Below are 21,301 nucleotides of genomic sequence, written 5' to 3'. Positions count from 1 at the left end.
TTTAACAGCAATCTCTCATAAGGGAAAGTTATTATTGTATTTTATTCTTTATTTTAATACCATCAAAATGTATCCTCACCAGCAGGCAATAGTCATGCTAGGGTCATGAGGGGGTGAAGCAAATATAAAGGTGACTTTTTTGAAAGCACCATGATTATTATATCTTGGCCAATTTGTGGCTTATTATCTCCTGCAGCTTTTAGTGGATCATAATACATCCACTAATTGTCCTCAGTATCCCCAAGTTTCAGTTTTGTCAGGCACACACCACACTAACCCCACGTGTCACTGAGATTCAAAGCAGAGCCAGAATTTCCCTTTACCTCCTTGTGCATGCAGCCAGCAGCTCAGCACTTGAGCTGTGGTCCCAAATGCATCAGCCTTGTGGGTATTTTGTGCCAGTCAACAAGTGGGATTTAGGATGTTGAATACCACATGGGATAGGAGGCAAGAAGCAGTGCAAACTTCTTTTGCCTTAGCAAACTCAAGTCCTCTTGCTTTAAAGGAAGGGATTTATTCCAAGGAAATAATGATCAAGGGTTTTTTTCAATAGCTGAGAAGTGGAAATATATGCCAAAGAGGGCTTACACATGTAAATGTGTATATAAATATATACAGATATACCATATATAGAGGTACATGTAGGTATAAGTATTTTATCTGGTGTGTGTATATATATTGGGTGGGTGGGTGAGTGTATATATATATATATATATATATATATTTGTATATGCACATATAAACCAGTATTGGTCTTGTGGAATGACTGATTATCTTTTTTTATTTCACAGTAGTGTCTCAAAGCCATGTTTGGTTTCATATCCCAGGACCATCACCTGCCCTAACAGATACATGAAGTCCCTTTGAAGTCCCTTTGAACTCTCCTTTTAGTCTGCAGTTTACTTAACTTGGTGTTGAGTAGCCTCTGGGTCACATTGTAAGGATCCTGCCCAACAGTTCTACTCTGGGGAAAAAAAATCCTTTCCTCTTGCAATTGCTTTCTTATTGCAATATTTACTGGACCCTTGTCAGTGTTAGTGGGGGAAACAGAACCCCAACATAATCTCTTTTCTGTCAATTTTTAAATGGTCTCCTCCCAACTGGAAGCAGATTTCTTTCTTCACAACAGCTTGAAGCCTTTTAGGAGGATGGGGCAAACAAATAAAGGAAGATTTTTGCTTAACCATTTGGGGCTGAGGTGCTTCTCCATCCTGAGCACCAGCAGTAATAGGAAACAGAGCTGATGTCTGTGTCAGGCAGCTCCTTTCTGATGCATGAGCATTTGTAGAAGACTCTTACATCATACTGTGGATGCCCCACCAGTGTTTTGGTTTGCAGGGTGGTTTGTCCCCCATCACTGCAGAGATCTGAGAACATTTTGTTAGAGAAGAGTGCCTAAACAGACAGTTAAGATAGTCAAACAGGAAAAGGGCTGCTGCATGGCAGGAAGGGATTGAGCTGCTCTTTCCATTGCTTTGGCAATAGGACAAACTGTAATAGGCTTAAACTGAGGCAAAGGCTATTTAATTTACTCTTTGAGAAGGGAAGAGAAATTACCTCAAGCTAAGAAGAGGTAAATACAGACATAGCCGGCATGGGGTTCAGAAAAAAAAAAAAATGTTGTATGGCTGCTTTTTATGATTACTTGGAAGCCAACAGGTATAGAAAAAAAAGCACTGACTGCAGCTGCCTAGTACTTACACTGTGGAGAAAAAGCAAAAAAGGGCCACAGCTGACTCCAGCAGGGCTCCTGCCTTTCTTTCACAGCAGCATTCACTTAATGGTATTTGCCTGGATACATTTGCCCATGGGCCTTTGGTTGAAGGAATAAAGCTTTAACATAAAACACCTGCTAGTCATGTGGAAGTTGCAAAAGAGGCTTTTTTTTTCTCCTTAATTCTGCCTGATCATAGAAAAGGAGAGCAGGTGCTAAGGAAGAAGGAGATTTGACCACAACCCACAATGATATCTTGTCCCCTCTTCCAGACATTGCTAACTAGCCATAAACTGCAGTAAATGAAGCTTTGTCAGTCTGCCAAATAGATATATGCATTCCCATTACACGAGTGAAACTATTTAGTGTAACCTCTGAATAATATCTTTAACTTATCGTGTTCCTACTCAGGGAGAAAGAAGCATAATGCATTGAAAAAAATACCAAAATACCAAAAAATACCAAAAAAGCCCAAACCACCCCAAAATCGTGGGGGAGACTAAAGCACCCACTTAAGGTGTTAAAGAAAACAGTTTTTCTCTCTCCACTTGGAAAAATTGAAGTCAATTAACATTGACATTTCCAGACTGTAAGCCGTGCAAACTTAATTTTCAAGGTCTGGATTAAAAATAAAATTGCAGAAGATTATACTGTCCTTACTAACCTTTGTAAGGTTACTGCTCCCACTATATTAGCTATGAAGAAAGTCTGAAAGATTTATATAGCTCTGTCTTGCATTATTTTTTTTTTCTGAGTAAAGCAACTCAATGTAGAATTAATTGTTACTTAAAGCTTTGTCTAAGACAAGTGCTACTTAACCCCCCCTCCTGCAGCCACCAGGGACAAGGGGACACCAGGAGAGCTCTGTTGGGTAGGTTGGCTTTGGTGCCTGTGTTCTGCATGGCTGGTTCTGGACTGGGATGCCTGGGCTAGGCTGGATCAGCCCCACGAGAAAGGCACTGTGCACCACTGCCTGTAGAACTTCAAAGCAGGCACTGCAAAGCTGTCCTGCCAGATAGCCCATCTCCAGGCAGGACTACAAACCTGTGTTAATCCTGCCTTCCGGGTCACAGGCTGTCCAGAACTGAAAGGGAAAAACAAAACTCACAGAGAAATTCCTAAGATAAGGGGACCCACATCTCCTCTGATAATATGAAAATCTTTGGCTGACTCAAACACAGATTATGTAAATACCACAAGTTTATGGTGAAATTTGTAGCAGATCCAAGCCTGTGAAACTCTTGAAGGAATGCTCCTATCTGTACTTCCTAGGATGTGCTATTTTCTAAGTCAGTATTTACTGGTTCTTGGTTGACAGTAATCAAACACTGTGATTTTCAAAAGAGACTAAGAGATTTATGTGTTCAGCTTCCAAGGAAGGGGAAAAAATAATCAGACCAAACACCTAAAGCCAAGACAGAATCCCTGAGACTGAGCCATGTCCCATTTATCATGCCAGGGACACGTGCGAGGGCAGCAGGCTGAGTGTGACCCCTGTGCCAGCCAGCAGTGCAGCTGCTCTGTGAGGGGACCCATGCAAGGAACAGAAGCACTGGATGCTCCTGCATGGCAGGCTGGGGAGGGAGAAGGTGTGTGCACACATCTGTGAGCATGGGCACAGAGCTACAGAGCTGTGACCAGGCAGGTTTTCTAACCAGAATAGCTGCAGTATCTGCAGACACGACTTTTATTCAGCCCACCAGCACTAATGAGTTATGTCAGGGATGTGGGTGATGACCAGATTTCCTCTGACATTAACTTTTAGCCATAGCTGAAATCAATAAATCAATAGTATCATCCAGTGAGGTCTGTTGGCTTGGAGTTCACATGTAAACACCTGAAAATTTGTTTTCCCATAATCAGCACTTTTTAATGTTCATTCAGCTAGAAGATAAAATAAAAACACAAGAGGAGGCATTTGTCTTCGACACAAAATCATACAAAAAGTCTCTTTTTATTAAATATACATTACTTACAGTTTAAGTCTTTCTTCTGTACAACAGTAACCATAGAAAACAAAAGAAGCTAAGGCTAAATTTTTTCAATCCCTTAACAGGGTATTAAGACATGTTACATTGTCTACAAAACTGACTTAGACTGAGGCAACGTCCTGTGGAATTCTCTTTAGAAAACCAGATAGTGAAAGGGGAATAATCTAAATCTCCATTTTGCTTTTTACTGTAACTGAGAGACTCTTGCTTTACCCTTGGACAAACCATTAAAAAAAAGTTTTATTTTTTTGCTTTGCTAATAAAATGAACAGAGCTCTGAGAGATTTATTTAATAAAATTTGAGTAGAACAAAGTAAAATGAATGATGAAGGGCTCATCTGCAGAAAGAACCAATTTTTTATTATTACAAATACCTAATCTCAGCTGCCATTTCGCTCTTTCTTTTGGTTTTTGTTTTTAAGGGTGCCTTCATCCATTAAAATCCCACAAAATCCTTCCAGTGCTAGTGTGCTGGCTCCTGAATTGGTTGACAAGACACCACCCAGAGAACCTTCCCAAAACACAAATTTTAGAAACTCCTGAAGGTAACTTTAGCCATATCATGGGCATTGTGGAGTTGAAGTTCATTGCCTTATCCCAAATTTTATCCATAGTTCTGCTAGAAAACAACATAATTTCAGTGAATGCAACTCTTATTGACAGCAGTAAGGGATGACAAACATGAGGTCCTGACTTGTACTCATGTATGTCAGCCCCAGTTTGCAGGAGATCATCAAAGCAGGAGCAATATGAGACTAAATTAATCTGTGATGTTATCTACATTGATCTAAACAGGGTTACAGCCAGGTCTGAAGCTGTCTCTTGTTTCTTTCACAAAGGGGGTTTCAAAGCAGGTCAGGTACGACAATGTTAAGGTTCTCACTATCATTTAGAGATAATGGTCTGTGTTACAGATTTCATTTGCAAAAATCACAGAGTAGAGATTTTTATGACTGGATGTCTGAATAAAAAAATGTACCTGTTTGCTCTCCTTAGCTCCTGAAACTTCAATTCCACTGTGTTGTGAATGGAAAGGGAGGCTGTGACTGGCTGTATCTAAGCTTTACCTAAGAAACAACCCTTCTTCTTTCTTGACAATATGGGTGCTGCATTGGCAATGACAAAACACATCAGGAAAGGATGTGCCTAAACGACACAAGAAGGAGCTGTAAAGGGCAGGCAAAAATGAGTAAATAATTTCCCATGCAGAATTAGTTCCAAATGGACTCTTTTTAGGGCTGTGGGATTGAAATTTACGAAGAGAGTTATGACTAGCATGTCAAAAAGTAAGTAGTGTTGTAATGTGAACAGCAGTCAGTAGCTTAGAAAAAAGCTGCCACAAGCATCCTAAACAGGGAGTGGAATGTCTCTAAGCAAACACCATTCTTTGGATCACCTGTTGTCTCCAACATTTGATTAAATGTTACGATTGTTTGTGGGAAACCATCCCCAACTCTCCTTTGGGCTACCTGGGAGAGTTCCAGCATTCTAACTGGGGAGATTTGGATCTGGTATTAGCTAGAGCTTTGAAATCCCCTCCCATGTCTCTGATGCACGTCTCATACTTTACAGATCATCAGGACAACTAAGACTATGTTTTGGAAGATCAAGTAGCAGCAATTCATTCCACAGCAAAAAAACCTACCACTGAAAAATACCTGAAAGCCTTATATCCACCTGATGGTTACCATGCATGGCTTCAAACAGCACATGTCTTCCAAAAGCTTTTGCCTCCTTCACTGCCCCATCACAATGGTAGTTTGAAGTGTTAATGTCCTCTTTTCCCCTTAGATGTCACCACCTCTAGGTGACTACATTTCCACGATGGAGTGCAGTCTCCCTTCTGGTTGAACACCCAGCTGACATTTTGGTTTCTGTGACTGACAGGAGAAAAATCGTAATCAAATCATAACTGTGAAATAAACTCCTCTGACTACTTCCAGCAATTTGATAGCTCCACATGTTAAAGAAAAAGGAGGGATGAAGAAAACAGAGGTGAACTAGATATGAAGTGACGCTGTCAAAACAAACTGTTGCCTTAATCCTTCCTCAGCTCGGCTTGTAGACTCAGCACATTACAAACAAGAAACAACGAGCTTACAAATTACAAAAGTTCACCAGAAAGTGTGCTTTTTTTCCAACTTTTGTTTTTGTCAGAGTAACTTAGTGCAAAAGATCACAAAAATAAGCACCAATACACTGAAATATTCAAACTCTCTATATGCATGTCTTGAAATAAACAAAGAAAAAAGCTACTTCAGACCCCAAAAGAAGAATGTGTTTAGAAGTTTCATGTACAAAAGGAGGGGGCCGCCCACACTGAAAGAGGACACGAAGAACTTTCCACTGGGAAAGAAAGTGCAGCAAACTGCAGAACCCAAGGGAACAAATCATGCTTTGAAGCTGTGATGGCAACCTGTGAAGAAAACCCCCAAAAACTTCAAGGGCATGGTGTAACTCTAACTGTAGTCAAGCAAGAGGCCTCCCACCAACTTCTAAAGATGCTGGATAAGGCCCTTGGTTTGGCAGGGGTGTGACTATATCATTTGTCTTGTTTAGTAAGTAGGCATTAAAAAACTGCATGAAAGCTTTGAAATAGCACTCACAAGGTCTCAGACTTTGTTCTAGTCTTTTACAAAGGGTTACTTTCTGAAAAATAAAATAGAAAAAAAACCTCTTTTGTGTCTGTGAAAAAACAGCAGTGCAGAAGAAACTGGTCTTGTTTAGGGTAAACTTTGTTTAGGTGGGAACAACAGACAACAGTGTCATGAGATGGTGGACCACAAAGAGGTCAAGTTCTGCCTCCTCTACACCCTTGTTAATTTGAAGTGGAGCATGCATGTCAACTGACCGGTTTCCTGACAGAAGGAAGGTTTACTCTGTTCTGAAGATGGCATTTATTTTTTCAGCGATTCATCTCATTGAGAACTTAGGGTTCCTGGATGGGAACTTACTATAATTTGAAAAGCCAGTAAGTATCGGACATATGTACTTGGGGTTAACAGATGCCAGGATATGACAGACAGGAGACTTGCATCATTCCTGGAGCTGCAGAGATATGCCGGTATCATCTCAAATGGCACCAGACATGTAGAAAGGCATCTGAGAGGGCTGAGTTAGCTTTAGATTCAGAAATGTGTGGATCTAGCTTCATGTATGCTATTTGCCAAAGCTCCCATGTGAGGCGAAAAATGGATGTTGGATCTAGAACAGACTGAAAGGAGAATTATCCACTTCCCCACAGATTACTGATCAGATTGTCACTGGCTCAAAGCGGTACTTTGAAAACCAATTTTCATGTATTTGGCTACAAGGAGATGTATACATTTACTAGGCAGAGATGTTTAGAGTAATTTTTAGAGTAATTTAGATGCAAGGTGTCCTTCCTTGACCCCAGCTGTCACCTCAGTAAAAAAAAAAGTTACTTGTAATACCTGTGGAGATGTGTCTACTGGAACTTCAAAATTATTATAAAATTCAGATTCATAGGCAAATTCTGCTAGAAGTAACTCCTCTATTGCCAGGAGACTATAGCTTCTATAGTCAATGGAGAGACTATTGCTTCTGCTTCTATAATCAATGGAGAGAAAAAGGCATCTCTAGTGATTCATTTAATCTTACAGGATGTTTGAGACATTTGCCCTGTCCTCACCAACCACAGGGCTGGACAAGACTGGATGACAATTGTGAAACAGGCAGTTGGTAAAACCAAATGCAAAATGAAACAGACCCAAAAGATAAAAGCAATATGCAAGTGCTTCATAGGTCTTGGACTCAGCAAAATCAATAACTGACTTCATTAGGAAAAGATTCCTAACCCCTCACCATAGTGAAACAATATGATATATAGATTGCTCCACACCCAATATGTGAAATATGTGATCAGCTAAATGCTAATATAGACAAAGACCTCATTAAAATAAGGGTTTGGATTACACTGTAAAAATTGAGCAATTGATAAATAGGATGAGTAAAGTCTAGCTAGATCAGGTTAAAATAAAGCTGAGAGAAAGCATCTTATTTTTGTAATCTGGTTGTAGCTTTAACTTAAATATCAGGGGCACGTCATGACTGAACACACTCTCATAACCATATAGCTCTATATGTGTCATTTTTACAGTTATATTTACCCAGGTGGGAATTCTGGCTTAATGAAATACTAACTGCCAATTACATAGGTAACTCACTTAGGACCAAAGTTTTACTTCCAAAAGAGAAATGGGACTCAATTTTCAAAGGTATTTAAATGTTTTGTAGTATATTGGAACATTCCACAACAAGGCAGACACAGAAATTAATTTGAGTTAAATGCTCATTTTGTTTAGTCACTTAAGCATTGATCCACATCCTCAAGAGACTAAATTCCTTGTAAAGTCTATCCTTCACCCAGGTGGCAGCCAAGTTAGATGGAGTTAGCTTTCTGACATCCAGCCTTCCTTTAGCCAGGAACTGGCACTCACAGAGTCCTTCTGGGCATCCACCTCAGACTGCATGACTCAATTACCTTGATAAGCATGGCTATTATCGGTCAAGTCTTTTCCGGAAAACAGGAATTTGCAGTGCTGAAATCCATATCTAAGATACTTCATAATTTCACAGCTTGGCTAACAATAATAATTTTCATAGGTTACATATCATATCAACAAGAGGAAAAAAAAGAGACAGTATCCTTCTACCAGTCCCTTACTTTTATTATGAAACTCATCTTGGGGAAGGAAGAAGACCCAAACTGCCTCCAAACAACTCTTCCACAGTCTCAGGTTTTCCACTGAAATGAAATCTGAAAATTTATGTATAAAAAGTATTATCCCCTGGCTTTACTTAAAAATCTTATCTAGAATGACAGCTAAAAGGAAAAGGGAAAACACCCCATTTAAATAGAAACATTAACAAAAATAGCAGAAATGGCTTTAAATAGATGGAAAAGAAGTTCTAATTTGAACTAAGAAAAATGAATTTTAGCTCTAGTATGTTTTTCAAAACTGTATTCCTTTTATTAAAAAATAAATTAATTGCTTTTAACTGGTATTGAAGGAAATCCAATTATGCCCTCACTAAAGAAAGCATTAGAACAAAACAAAAAACAAAGAGTTTATATTTAGAGTACTTCATTTAGTATATTATAGCTATCTTTAATAAGAATAATTTGACATCCTGATTTAGAAGTGCATACAAATGTGTTCATTTGTTCAGCCTTGTAGCATAAAAATCTTCCCATCTCAGTACATCCACAGGCATAGATGCATGTCTCTGTATACTCATGCATACATTCATATGAAGTTTTTTCTTTTTACAGATGCACCCCAACCTAGCTAAATTTTCAGAATTTTACCTTCCTATTCCATTCTTCATGTAGCCAATTAAGCACACTAGCACATCAGAGATGTCTCATACAGAGGCCATTTCAGAAAAGATGACTCAAACACAGGCAGAGGTTCCCATGAACTCTCCTATTCCTCCCTTCTGCCATGCCAAACAAAGCAGCTTGATCTGCAGGAAGGAAAGAGAAACGATAATTGCTTTGCCAGGATTTTACCACCAAAGACAAAGCAACATAAAGAGAACTCAGCTACTCAATCCATCATTCCAATACTCATCACACAGAAACACTGTCAAATAATTGTGTCACCCAAACAGCCACAGTGTGGCAAAATGGCTGCAGTTGACCATGGCTGAGGAAGAATGACACCAAACTAGTTTCAATATAGACAGCTTTATAAAATTGTTCAGGGAAGAGTTCTGGACATAGGGCTGGCCTCATATTCCTCTTCACATAAGAATGATACTCCAAGACTGCTTTCTCTTCCCCGAATGATCCAAAAGAAGTGGTAAAGAATCACTACATGAAAACAGTCATTTATTTATTTATTCTTCCTTGTCTGCTCCCTCCTCTCATAGCAAAACTCAAACAAAAAGCTCTAATAGACACCTATGTATCTTTCCAATGGACTGCCTGGAAAAACAGCACCTGTTGCAAGTGTAACATCATCTCTAGTTTGCTGTGGGCTACTACCTCCTACCAGGATTCCTTAACTTTTAATCCATGTAAAAAGGACCACTGTGTGGAAACCCCAGGATGACTCCACAGGGTGTAGGGCAAAGAAGGAGATTTAGTTGCACAATCAATTGTCCTGAATTAAATCAAGAGTATTGCAATGAATAAGATTTTTCTTCCCCTTAACTTTAGACTTAATTCTACCACCAGCAAATTCTACATCCTCTTTAGAAGCCCTGCAAAGGCAGATGACACACGGACACAACAGGGTGTTCAAAACCTCACTGGCTGGGATTCCTTCATTTCTTACCCTTAGGACATTTGTGATTGAAAAGGAGGTTTTTCATCCTCACACTGTAACCATGCAGCATAAATAAAATTGACAGAACTTGATTCTTCAATAGTGTTCCAAATCAGGAAAGAACAAAAGACTTTTTTTAAAAAAAAGCAAAGATTAATTTGGAGTATTTGAGATCTCTTTCTTTCCCTAGTGTTCTTCCGTGTAAAGAAGGTTTATCAAATATGCATCTTTTAGACATGACCTCAGACCTCTCTCTATTTAGTTTTGGAGAAGTTATTCCAATTTCTACAAATAGAAAACACCAATCAATCTTTCACACTGTTTTGGGAGGTTTTTTTAAGCAGTAGGATTTATTTTTTCTTTTTTTAGAAGAGCTGGCAGAAGGTGTGAGTCATGTTTAAGATTAAACTATTTTGGTTTTTTTTCCTCATCAGTGTTCTTTTTCTTTTCCACAGGGCCAACAGCGTTTAACCTCAGTGTGTGATAATCCTCCATGTGGCATGAACAGGCATATGCTGCATTTCTAAAATTTCAGACAAATATAGAGCACCTAAATCCTAGCAGCTTCCTAAACCCCTTGGAGATTCAAGCTACTATTTTCCATGCTTCAGCTAGGGTTATACTAGTGTATGCTGGGTCTACGTAGCCAGCCTTATGAGATGGAGGTGAAAGAGGTGCATGGGAATGATATTTATTGTTGATACATATATTGTTGGAAAAGTACTCAGAAGCCTAAAAGTTACAGTAAAAGGACAGGAGGTTGGGGGAAGGAGCTTAATGAGGACAGTTTTATTTTCCTTTATGTCATACCAGCTTTTCAACTGGTACAAATTAATTTAACACAAATCAATATACAATTATATCAATTTATAACATTTGAGAATTTGGCTGGTTCTTTATGATTGTTTTAAATGAGCCCATGAAATAAATCAGCTGTTTTGATCTCATTCTTTCCCTCTATCCTGTCCCAGTATCTGCAGAGCTATGTGTTCAACTACTTTACCTGTACTTTACATAGTCCAGCTCTAGTGTAAAAGCAATGACTTAAATGGCTCCAGAGAAAAAATAACAACAAATAAATGTAGAGACTTTGAAACATCCAAGAACTGACAGTAGAAACCAGGTGTACATGTGGATCTTGTTTTGTGTAGGATGGGATAACAGGTCTCTTGAGCTGCAGAAGTAAACTGTGATTGCCAGGTTCTTGTGCAGAGAATGAGGCACTGTGATTGCTCTCAGTGTTTCCTGTGCAGGGCGGTCTTTTCCAAATTAAAAAGAAGCTAGCAAAAAATGAGTGTTAAAAAAAAATCAAAAAGAAAAAAGGAAGGGAGAAAGGAATAAAGAAAGGGAGATTAGGGGAGGAAGAGTAAGAAGAAATTGCATTGTCCATCAGATAAAATATTCCCGTTTGCACTCGCTCACTGTGTTTTGCAAGTCAATGTCAGCTTTAAAGGAGCTCTCAAGGTTTTCTGGGTATTCCTTCTCCTTTTTCTGGCTATTTCGATGTGCTTGTTTATGTTGATAGAGGAATCTGCTCATGATGGCAATGATGCAAAAGATGATGAATATCACAACTGCTATTACTCCTGTAAAGGGGTAAAAAAGGCAGGATATAAAGAGTGAAAACCAAAACAAAAGGTTCAGTTACCTCCAAATACATTTACCTATGCATAGCAGCTAGTTGGTATGATAGATTAGTTCATCTCAGTCCACACACAACCATATGCCTTTATCAAACCCTCCCTGGTAGTTTTTATTTCTATTTTGTCACCTTAAGAACTCTATAAAAAGAGCATGTATTGATATAATTGACCTAATTTCTGTAAAATTATGCTTTCACTGGAAATAAAGTTAGTTCATTGTTTTTAAACACTAGATCCGCTCATACAAATTTCTGCTCTGTTGTATTTTCTTCTGTGTTATCTCTGGGAACCTTGCACAAGCCTTGTACACTTTGGTTTATAGCTTCTAGATATTATCAAAGGCATCTCACTACAGGGCATACTATAAAATAAACAGAGATAAATTGTCTTCTGGGCCATTACAGGAAAATTAAAACCACACATGAAAATATGAGGACAATGTTCCCCAGCACATAAATACTTCCATATGACCTGGTGAGTTTCACTACACCACCAGATTACAAAGAGAGAGGTCAGGAAATACGAGATATGTGAATACTCTGCAAGTGGTGTGGTGTGTAAAAAAATGGCTTCTTAGCTGGGTCTTAGAACACAGACTCCCATGGAATCAGAGAACACCTGGAACCTCTGGGGATCATCTTGTCCAGATCCCCTGCTCAAGCAGGCAGGCAGACAGAGTTCAGTTGTATTTTAGAAGACTCAGGTTCCTGATGCTCCCTACCAAGGTAGATTACAGATACGTGCTAATAAACAGATACTAGACCTCCTTCAGATTACAAAAAACCTCTTGGACTAGATTTCATGGAGCCCAGATTTAAAGTCTCCCAGATTTTTGCCTTGACAGAATTATGTTTTGACTATAGTCTTTAAAAATGATGTTACCTCCAATCACAGCTGAATCACTTCTGACTGCATTGGTGAGAGGTTCTCTTTCATCTGTCTTCCCAAAAGGATCTGCAGTTGGTTAAACAAAAGAGAACTTATTTTCTGCATCAACTGTTCTTTTTCCCTGTGGCTTAGACAGAAGTGTCCTCTTACTCTCATGAATTCTATCTGTTTTCAGAAGATGTAATTTGGGGGATTGGAGAATTGAACCAGAAGAGTCTGAAAAATAAAGTGAGTTTGCAGAACAATTTTCTTCTACACCTTCAGGAACAAATTCTATTAAGAGTATATTTAAAAGTAAACCAAAAGTTTCACACTAACAGCTGAAAGTGTTGTTTCAGTTCATCAGAAGATCAGAGAGTCATTTTAACTAAACAGCCTACTGGGAGCTTTCCTCAGTCAGAGATGTATTGTTATCTTTTTTGTTGTTACCTAAGAAATGATATCAGAAAGAAGCCAAAAGAAAGGGATGCTAGGCAGATTTAGATCTGACCTATGCTTGTAGATGTGATATACAACTTGAATTCAATCCCACGAAGAGAAGCAGTCTCTGCTTGGGACAGCTTCTTGGAAGGGATGTTTTTATCATCGTTGCAGAAATAACTCATATTAAAGGCTCCTTGGTGTTTGAGCTGTCCTGTACTCTGTCTCTAAATGACTACTGTAGAAACACTGAAGCAGCATGTCAGCTGTTTGACTCAAATTCACATCCAAATCTGAGAGGTCAAGGCCTTCCTGAAGTCAGTGGAGTTAGTGCAGTGGACTTTTTAGTCCAGCATGTTTTAGAAGATGCCATGTTTTCTACTGCTAGCTGAATCTACCTTTTTTGCACCTTCACATTCTTCCTTTCTCTTCAGCTTACCCTTTCCTTTGAAGGGATTCATATTTGTGTGTCTCTCCTTTTTACAAGCCTCCAGGCTATCATAGAGGGAATGTACATAGAGAGAGAGAGTCAGGGATCACTGTCTCTGCTATGTATTATGTAATGCTCTGCCAAACTGATATTTCTGATGCAAGAGGTGGAAGTCTGAGAAATTTTGTGTTGCCAGGTTTATTGTAATTGAATATCCTCACCTTAATAACAGACTCAGCCCCATTTTGGCATGCCATTCCTGAAGAGGATGTTTTTTATTGAAGCAAGCAACAGTTTCATGTTTGTGCATTAAGACACCCTGAATCATAATGCTGGTGGGTTTGGATGATTTAGGTTCTTAAAGGGGACACTTTTTCCTCATTATCTATGTCACTGATAGCAGCCCCAAGAAGCTGCAAAGACATGAGCCTCAAAGAGGCTTTGATGTTTTAAAAAATGCAGCTCTTCGTGCAAGTTTTAGGAGTGGAAGGATTTCTGTTCAATCACACCCATACTGAAAAGATTCAGTCCACTGAGTGAGCTACAGACACAAAAGGGACTTCTGGGGCCCAACTGAACACCTCCAATACACCCATTCCCCCATGAATGGTAATCACCAATCCCAGACTTGAACCCTCAGCTTGAAACCTATTGACAAGTGACCCCTTGCCTGGTTCTTGTGTGCACAGAGTGACATTCCCAAGAAACAAATTGTTATGGCAATGCTTCATCTCATCTACTACATTTGTGGGACTGAAATGGGAATAAAAATGTATTTTTACTCACAAATATAGAATGAATCATAGGAAAGGTTAGGCTGGAAAGGAAACCTGGGGGTTATATAGCCTAATCTCAAGCCTCTGATCATAAGCTCAAACAGGGCCAAATTCAAAATTAGATAACTGTTGGTAATAATTTTGTACATCACCAGTAGATGAATCTCTCTTTATTTTTCAATATATAGGAGTTATATAAATCAAAACTAGTAACTTAGGGTTGGTTTTTTTTTTTAAATTTAGTCAAAGAGGAGAACAACCTACATTTATTTTATACCCTAAGATGGCTGTCAGAGATTGATAGTGTGACTCACTTCTTTTCACAAACTAGAAGAGGAGAGCATTCATTATTTCAGACTGAAGATGAGTTAACTTTCTGGATAATGGAAGTTTCGTGAGATATTTTTTACACTATCCCTCAGCTGAAGCCAGTGAATTCAGTGAAAATTAAAAATTTACATCTGTTCTACAACAGTTCTCCTGTACTGGAGAAAAAAAAAATCACAACTGGTGCCAGTGCATAGCACTAGGCAAAAAATAATGAAAAATTATTAAATATGTATGAAAAAATGGGAAATTAATTTTTAAAATTATATAAGATGTTATTTGTGCCTAAAAGATTATTTAAGATTTGACACCTAATGCAATCAGCACTCCACTATTTTTGGTTACTGGAATTTCTGCACTGAGAAGAAACCAGAACAATTGTTGAAGAGAAATTTCAGAATGGAGGCCAACAGTCACAAGCCCCAAGAATTATATTTTGTCTGAGAAATAAAATCAGGATACAAGGAGAGGGTGGTTTTTTACAGGGCAGCAGATGGCCTTTAACAGCAGAGCCATCTCTGCTGGGAACACAAAACACCGAAGCCAAGGAATAGCAATAGTGGGTCTCATCTAAACCTTAACAGGACATCCTCCTCCTTTTAGATAAAACTGATGCTATTACAGCTTGATTCACTGAGCTTGGAAGCCCTGCTGAGGTCACAAGGCTCCCTAGAAATCATCTAGTCCAAACCCCTACTCAAATCTAAGTCTATTAGAGCAAGATTTTCAGAACTGTATCCATTTTGGGTTATCCGTATATTCAAGGATGAAGACTTTACAACCTCTCTGGGCTTCACACCACTCTTCTTACCAAGTCAGTATCCTGTGGGATCTTCCAAGCAGGTCCATGAGAAGGTCAAAGGTTGCAGTCATGCATTTCTGCCTTTTTTCCTTCCTCTGAGGATGCTCAACTTCACCATCTCATAGTTGCTACACCAAGGCTGTCCTGGCCTATCCCTAGCCAGTCAGAGCTTGTTTGGAAATATCAGGTTCAGCACAATTAGCACAGTGAGACAGAACTTCACTGTTTAAGGTGCCTTTCAGAAGCAAATCTTTTCTGTGTAGTTCCAGACTTACAAGAGTATCTGACATTTTTTACTTTAAATGCTTGAAGAGCTGCTCTCAGAGGACAGGCAGCTCAAGACTCCACCATTCACACAGCTGAATCGCCTCTGTAATTTTTACAGCAGTTAAATATTAAGAAAAAAGACCACAGGACAAGTCTATTATCTCTATACCATCACTAAAGAGTTCAAAATAACGAGATCTTTACACTTCCTCAGTGAGGAAGAAGGTGATCTGCAGATCTTTGTTAAAGATCAAAAACCACAGTAAGCCACCTCTCATTTTGTGCTTCCTCATCAGAAGAAGTGTGTTCAGATAACTGTGTGAATGGATTTTATTCCATATCTGTCTGCAAGGAAACTTCTTTGAACACAAGTATTCCTTTCTGAAGGAAACAGTTTCAATTGTTTTTGAGTTACAAATATAGAAGGCTTTTTTTACATACTTTAAGAGTTTTCCTAGGGGGCTTTTTTGTTGTATCTGCACATTAGAATATCAACACAGACATGTACAGCCTGCTTTGAAATTCCATTTTTCTTCTCAGACATTCAATAATGAGGAATTGGAAGTGATGAATTAAGATATGAGCACCAAATTTGAAAGTTAATGCTTGACTCTGTTTTCTTTTTACTTAAAATGTGTCCTTTGCATGTAAAAATGTAATGCTCAAGTACATCTATAGAAATTATAATTTGCTACAAATTGGAATTTTTTTAAACAAGAATCAACCACCCATTGCTTTTACTTTAGCATATAAAGACATGAAGTCTTCAGAGCTCACTTGTTCTAAAGATCTTATTCAGGCTTTAATCAAATCCAGTGTGAATAGTGAGACTGGAATGTCAGATAATTCATCACATTGAGAGGAAATCGTATTTTAGAGCACAGAGTGCCAAGACAGGCATAAGATTTTATAATAATTCTGCATTTCTGATGCAACAGTGCTTAACCTTAACAATAGAGTGCAACTGATTGTATGCTTTAAATATTTAAGTTCAAACACTACACTCTGCTGTGTGTTCTGCCCTGAAGTTCTGAGTCTTGGGTTTTAGTGCTTTCTAAACTCCTTAGAAAAATCAGATCATTGAGGTGACAGATCATAGGGCAAAGAGTTCATATTTTCAGTATCATTGCCCATTCAGGACTCACAAGACAAATTTGTCTGTTCATCAGAGCAGACACCTCAGACAACTCGAGGCAGTGAGAAGGAAGTGGGGGGCTGGGGAGGAGCACATGCACACTGGCAGCCACCCTCCAGAGTAATCAGCAGCCTTTTTCCCATGCAGAATGCTAATAGCATCATTTGTTTTCTGCTGAACATCTTAGACAGAAACTGCAGGAAATGGGGATTTGATGTAAGTACAAATGTGAAAGGAATTGTATTATGATCTAAACCAGAGTTTTATTAGTTATCAAAAAGGGGAAAGTAGCTTTATAGGTCAAGGGGCAAAAAACAGCCTTTAATTTCTACCCTTTTCTGGTCATTTAGTATTCTGCCACATCCATCCACTGGTGACTAAAGCAGCAACTTGATAGTCCCTGTTCATGGTGACAACACTTCCAGCTGCTCGCAGTTTCCTTCTCTGCATACAAATTCACATATGCAAAACACTTCAGATCCCCAGAGGACAGCTTCAGGATTGCAAAAGATACACAAATGATGGGGATCGTCTTGCTGGTACTGCTCAAGTAGTGCTCCCTCTCTTTAGTTTAAGAGAATGAAGTACAGGCATTCAGTGGAAGTCACACATACCAAGGGGTTTGTACAAGAGTTTTTGCTCATTTCTGTTAGGGCAGGAACAAATTTGAATTGTTTTTTATATGACTTCTATTGCTTTATCACCACTAGAATACAGAATCTGTGTAACATTTAGGTTCTCCTTTGAGATCTGCAGCACCAGAATCATCTGGAGTGGATAGGAATGATAAATCAGGTGCATAACCACACTTTCAACAACTTAGGGACTTTTTTGTTTGTTCTAGGCAGGCATGTTTTAGGCAATCCAGGAAATTAGTCTGAAAACATTGTTTCAGAACAATGACTTTTAAAGGGGTCTTGGCTAATCCTGATGCCCATCCTCAATACTCCTGATTCTGAGAGAAAAGGGAACCTCCCAGTTCCACTATTCATACTGTCACAATTGCATTACAGCAAAAAGGAAGGAAACCTCACTCAACAGTATCCTTTAAACTCCCCAATGCCCCACCAGCAGGACATACCTGATGAGGAATATATTGTGGTTGCTGTGTTCACGTCAGCTTCCATTAGGGATGCACAGCTGGATTCTTTCAAGGAACCTTGGACAGTCACGGGAGCAAGGCTGGGATGGCGTAAGGCAGCCTTCAGGGGAGAGATGTGGTTGTACTGAACAGAGGACAGGCAGCCAGTGAAACCATAGGCATTTGCCTTGGAGACTTCAGGGTCCAGGGACAAACTGTCTGCAGTGCAACAGAAAAACATTCTGGCAATTGACTGTTTTAGGAAGGCATTAAGAAAATGAATCCTCTTTTGACTTACCCATCCCTTTTATATCTACTATCCAATCTCAACTGTTCAGGTTCTCCTTCAGCAGTCTACAAGTCATCCCTGGCCTGACCAATGAGGTTCCCAAAGTCCTTTCTCTGTTATGCTACTTACCTTGAATTGTCTTGTACATAAAAGCCTGCACTGCACTTTTTTTCTCATCCATTTTCTCTAATTTTTCCATTTTTTTCCTAATGGACAATATCTAGCACATCATATCTACTAACCATAACATGAGCAACAGAAAAAAAAAACAACAACAAAACAACATCAATAACAATAATACTAATAATAAGAAAAATAGCAACACTAAATACAACAGAATTCTGGGGCTGATACTCTTTTATTTCTTTTGCATCTGCTAACAGCATCAGTTGCACATATATGGATCATACCTTCAAGGCATTCCGCCTCCTCCACTCTTTGGATGAAAGACCCTAAGACCCTGCTCTGTCTTATTTCATAAAATGCTTTACGTGGCCTGTCACTGAATGGCTTGTTATCTCAGCTTACTACCCTTCAAAAGTTTATTATACAACTTTTCTGAGGTACCTACTCATGCTACTGCTTTTTTACTATCAGAATTCCTAGGAATCTTCCTAGTTATTAGACAGGCTCTCACTCTACTAGCCCTATTTCACTAACAAAATAAAGAGTAAAAATATACCTTTTCTTATCTAAATCAAAATTAAAACAAATCTCACTGTGTTATTTTCCAGCCTGTAGATGAAATAGCACAAATAACTTATCTGTTGGTACGTGTTCAGTTAAATTTTACAAGAGAAAGCAAATCAAAGGCAAGTTTTTTTTATATAATCACAGAATGGTTTGGCTTGGAAGCGACTTTAAAGATCCTCTCATTCCAGGCACACCTCTTACTAGACCTGGCTGCCCAGGGCCCCATCCAAGCTGGCCTTGAACACTTCCAGGGATGAGAATCCATAACTTCTTTGGGCAGCCTGCTCCAATGTTCCACCTTCACAGTAAAAAACTTAGTTCCAAAAGTTTTTATATCATATTTTTAATATCAAAGATTGTTGGGGAAAGTCAGGGAAGGACAGTGAAGCCATTTTCTATTTTCTCCAAACTCACATTATTTACTGTCCAGAAATTGCAATTCATGCTGCTCAGAGGTCTCAAACATGATGCCCTTTATATCTAGGTCAATCAAACAAGAAAAAAAGCCTACAAATGCACACTGATACAGTATCAAAACTTATTCAAAGTCTTAAAAATATCTGCTAATGGAAAAAAAAAAAACCAACAAACCAAAACCCAACCTTCTAGCATTGCAAGTTTTGGGAATACTTTCCCAATGGCATTGGGAAATAAGGGTTCCTAGCCTTTCATGTTTGTTTTCAAATCTTCTAAGAATAAGATGCTAAATTTTAAAATAAGGACCAATTTTCCTTTATTATTCAAATACAACGGTTTTACAAGTGGTCAAGATTTAGGAGAAAAAAAACCCCCAAAACCTGACATTGCTATTTTAATTATATAAATTTCTTTTTTTTTTTTTTGTAATAAAATACAGAGAAATCTCAAAGCCAGCCCAAATCACACATTATTTTTGTGCTCAAGATCTGTGACAGTTATGCCATGCACCCAGAGGGAATTACCTGAGAAAGATTTCTAATTATGTTTGAGTGTCTTTGTGGAAGTAACACAGAAGAGAGTGGCTGTTCCTCAGCAAGGCAAGGTACAGTACCAGCTTGCTTTCCCAGGGGCCTTACAGGAGAACTGCTCAGTTTGCAGAGCTGTCAGGGGCACAGCCTCTGAGCTGCAAGATGGGAAGGGAAACACTGAGGATTTGCCACTGGAAAACCTGCAATCTTGCAGAAGTTCACATTTGTTCTTCTGAAAGTATGTAGGAATTGACTGCATTCAGATTTTTAATGAGATTTTGGCTGAGGTGTTATAAAACAGACAAAGAACTGCTTCCAAGTTCCTGCAAGAAGGTTTGTATGCACTGAAAGACCGATTTACCGTATTTGTCATCTTTGTTGAATTTATAAAACCCTTTGTAAACATTTCTACCCTCAGCCTTTATTGTTTTCTTAGCTCTGACACAAAAGGTGAATTGGTTGCTATCTTTTATAACCAGGCAATCTAAGTTGCTCTGTTCAACCCCAGTGTGCAAAAAGTAAAGCCTAAAGAAATAATGTGTTCCTCTCTCATGGTACAGTAGTTTGAAAAGTCTAAGATTCAGTACTTTTGCAGGCATTTTTAAGAGTTACATCAAGGGCCAATTCCATGAGTCTTTTGTCAAAGTAAGCTTTGCATGAATGAGAACTCGGACATTTGTTGTTGAAAGACTTTGAATTTTGGAAAAAAAAATAAATCAAAAGAACAAACCAAAAAACAACCCCAGAGTCCTCTGGTAAAAATTCCACATGCACAGACAGAGTTTGCTTTATCATACAGTTTTGGGTGTGTGCCTAATGTCTGTCAGAAAGGAGGGTTTCTGCTGCTCTCAACAAGAAAGCTGCACAACTTGGTTATGAATGACTTGTGCTGCTCTCTGAATTCTTGAAAGGATAATGTAAATCTGTGATTATGACACAGTTAGCTCCATGAAAGGCTTATGAAAGGACACTCTGTCCTTTGGAGGTTTTGTATCACAATAAAATGTTTTTTCCAAAGGGTGTTTTCACTACACGACAGTGCTCAGTGAGAAAAGCAACTCGGTGAAGTTCTGTGGTCTGTGCTGCAGCCAAGGTCATAAGAAACTTCAGTGGCCTTCCTCTGACCTGGCAGTGCTGGGAATCTTTCCACGCATTTCACTGGTCTGGAAAATCACACTGAATTGCTGCTGATGGCTTGGCTTGATCTTCTGACATTTTAGCATTTCATTTCTGTTCCCAGCACTGGAGAATAAGTTATTTTGGCTAATTTTTACACGGAGAATAAAAAGGCAATCTTTTTCAGCTTTTGGTAATTTAACTGCTCATTCTCCACAAATTAAGTTTACCCCTACATTTAGGAAGTAATTTTTAAGCTTTTCCTGTTGAATTGTGCATAAGTTGGTCCTGTAGCTGATTCCTGGAAGCTGTCTGCAATGTCACAGCTCAGCAAGCTTTATGTTGGTTTTCCATGTATTTACAATGGCTTTCCATGATGATGAGGAATGTGGTTGTATTTTTTAGACGTTATAGATTGTATCTATATTATATGTATCAACATTACCTATGTGCTGCTTTATTCCTATTCAGAAAATCAGACATCCT

General features: G+C 38.7%; 1 protein-coding gene across 1 annotated transcript in view; it reads right to left on the bottom strand.

Moving 5' to 3' along the window:
* Positions 1-3,635: 3,635 nt before the first annotated feature.
* Positions 3,636-21,301, bottom strand: part of CNTNAP5 (contactin associated protein family member 5) — a 273,054-nt gene continuing 255,388 nt past the window's right edge. Inside the window, exons 22-24 of the mRNA XM_038143362.1 lie at positions 17,771-17,989; positions 12,527-12,598; positions 3,636-11,587 (exon numbers count right to left, since the gene is read on the bottom strand). Coding sequence (XP_037999290.1) covers positions 11,391-11,587; positions 12,527-12,598; positions 17,771-17,989 — 488 coding nt within the window. The 3' untranslated portion in view covers positions 3,636-11,390. The remainder of the gene's footprint in view (positions 11,588-12,526; positions 12,599-17,770; positions 17,990-21,301) is intronic.

The sequence above is a fragment of the Motacilla alba genome, chromosome 7 (assembly GCF_015832195.1).
Source record: "Motacilla alba alba isolate MOTALB_02 chromosome 7, Motacilla_alba_V1.0_pri, whole genome shotgun sequence".
NCBI classification, from domain to species: Eukaryota; Metazoa; Chordata; class Aves; order Passeriformes; family Motacillidae; genus Motacilla; species Motacilla alba.
The sequence above is the reverse complement of the archived record's forward strand: the minus strand, read 5'-3'. Positions and strand labels throughout refer to the sequence as shown.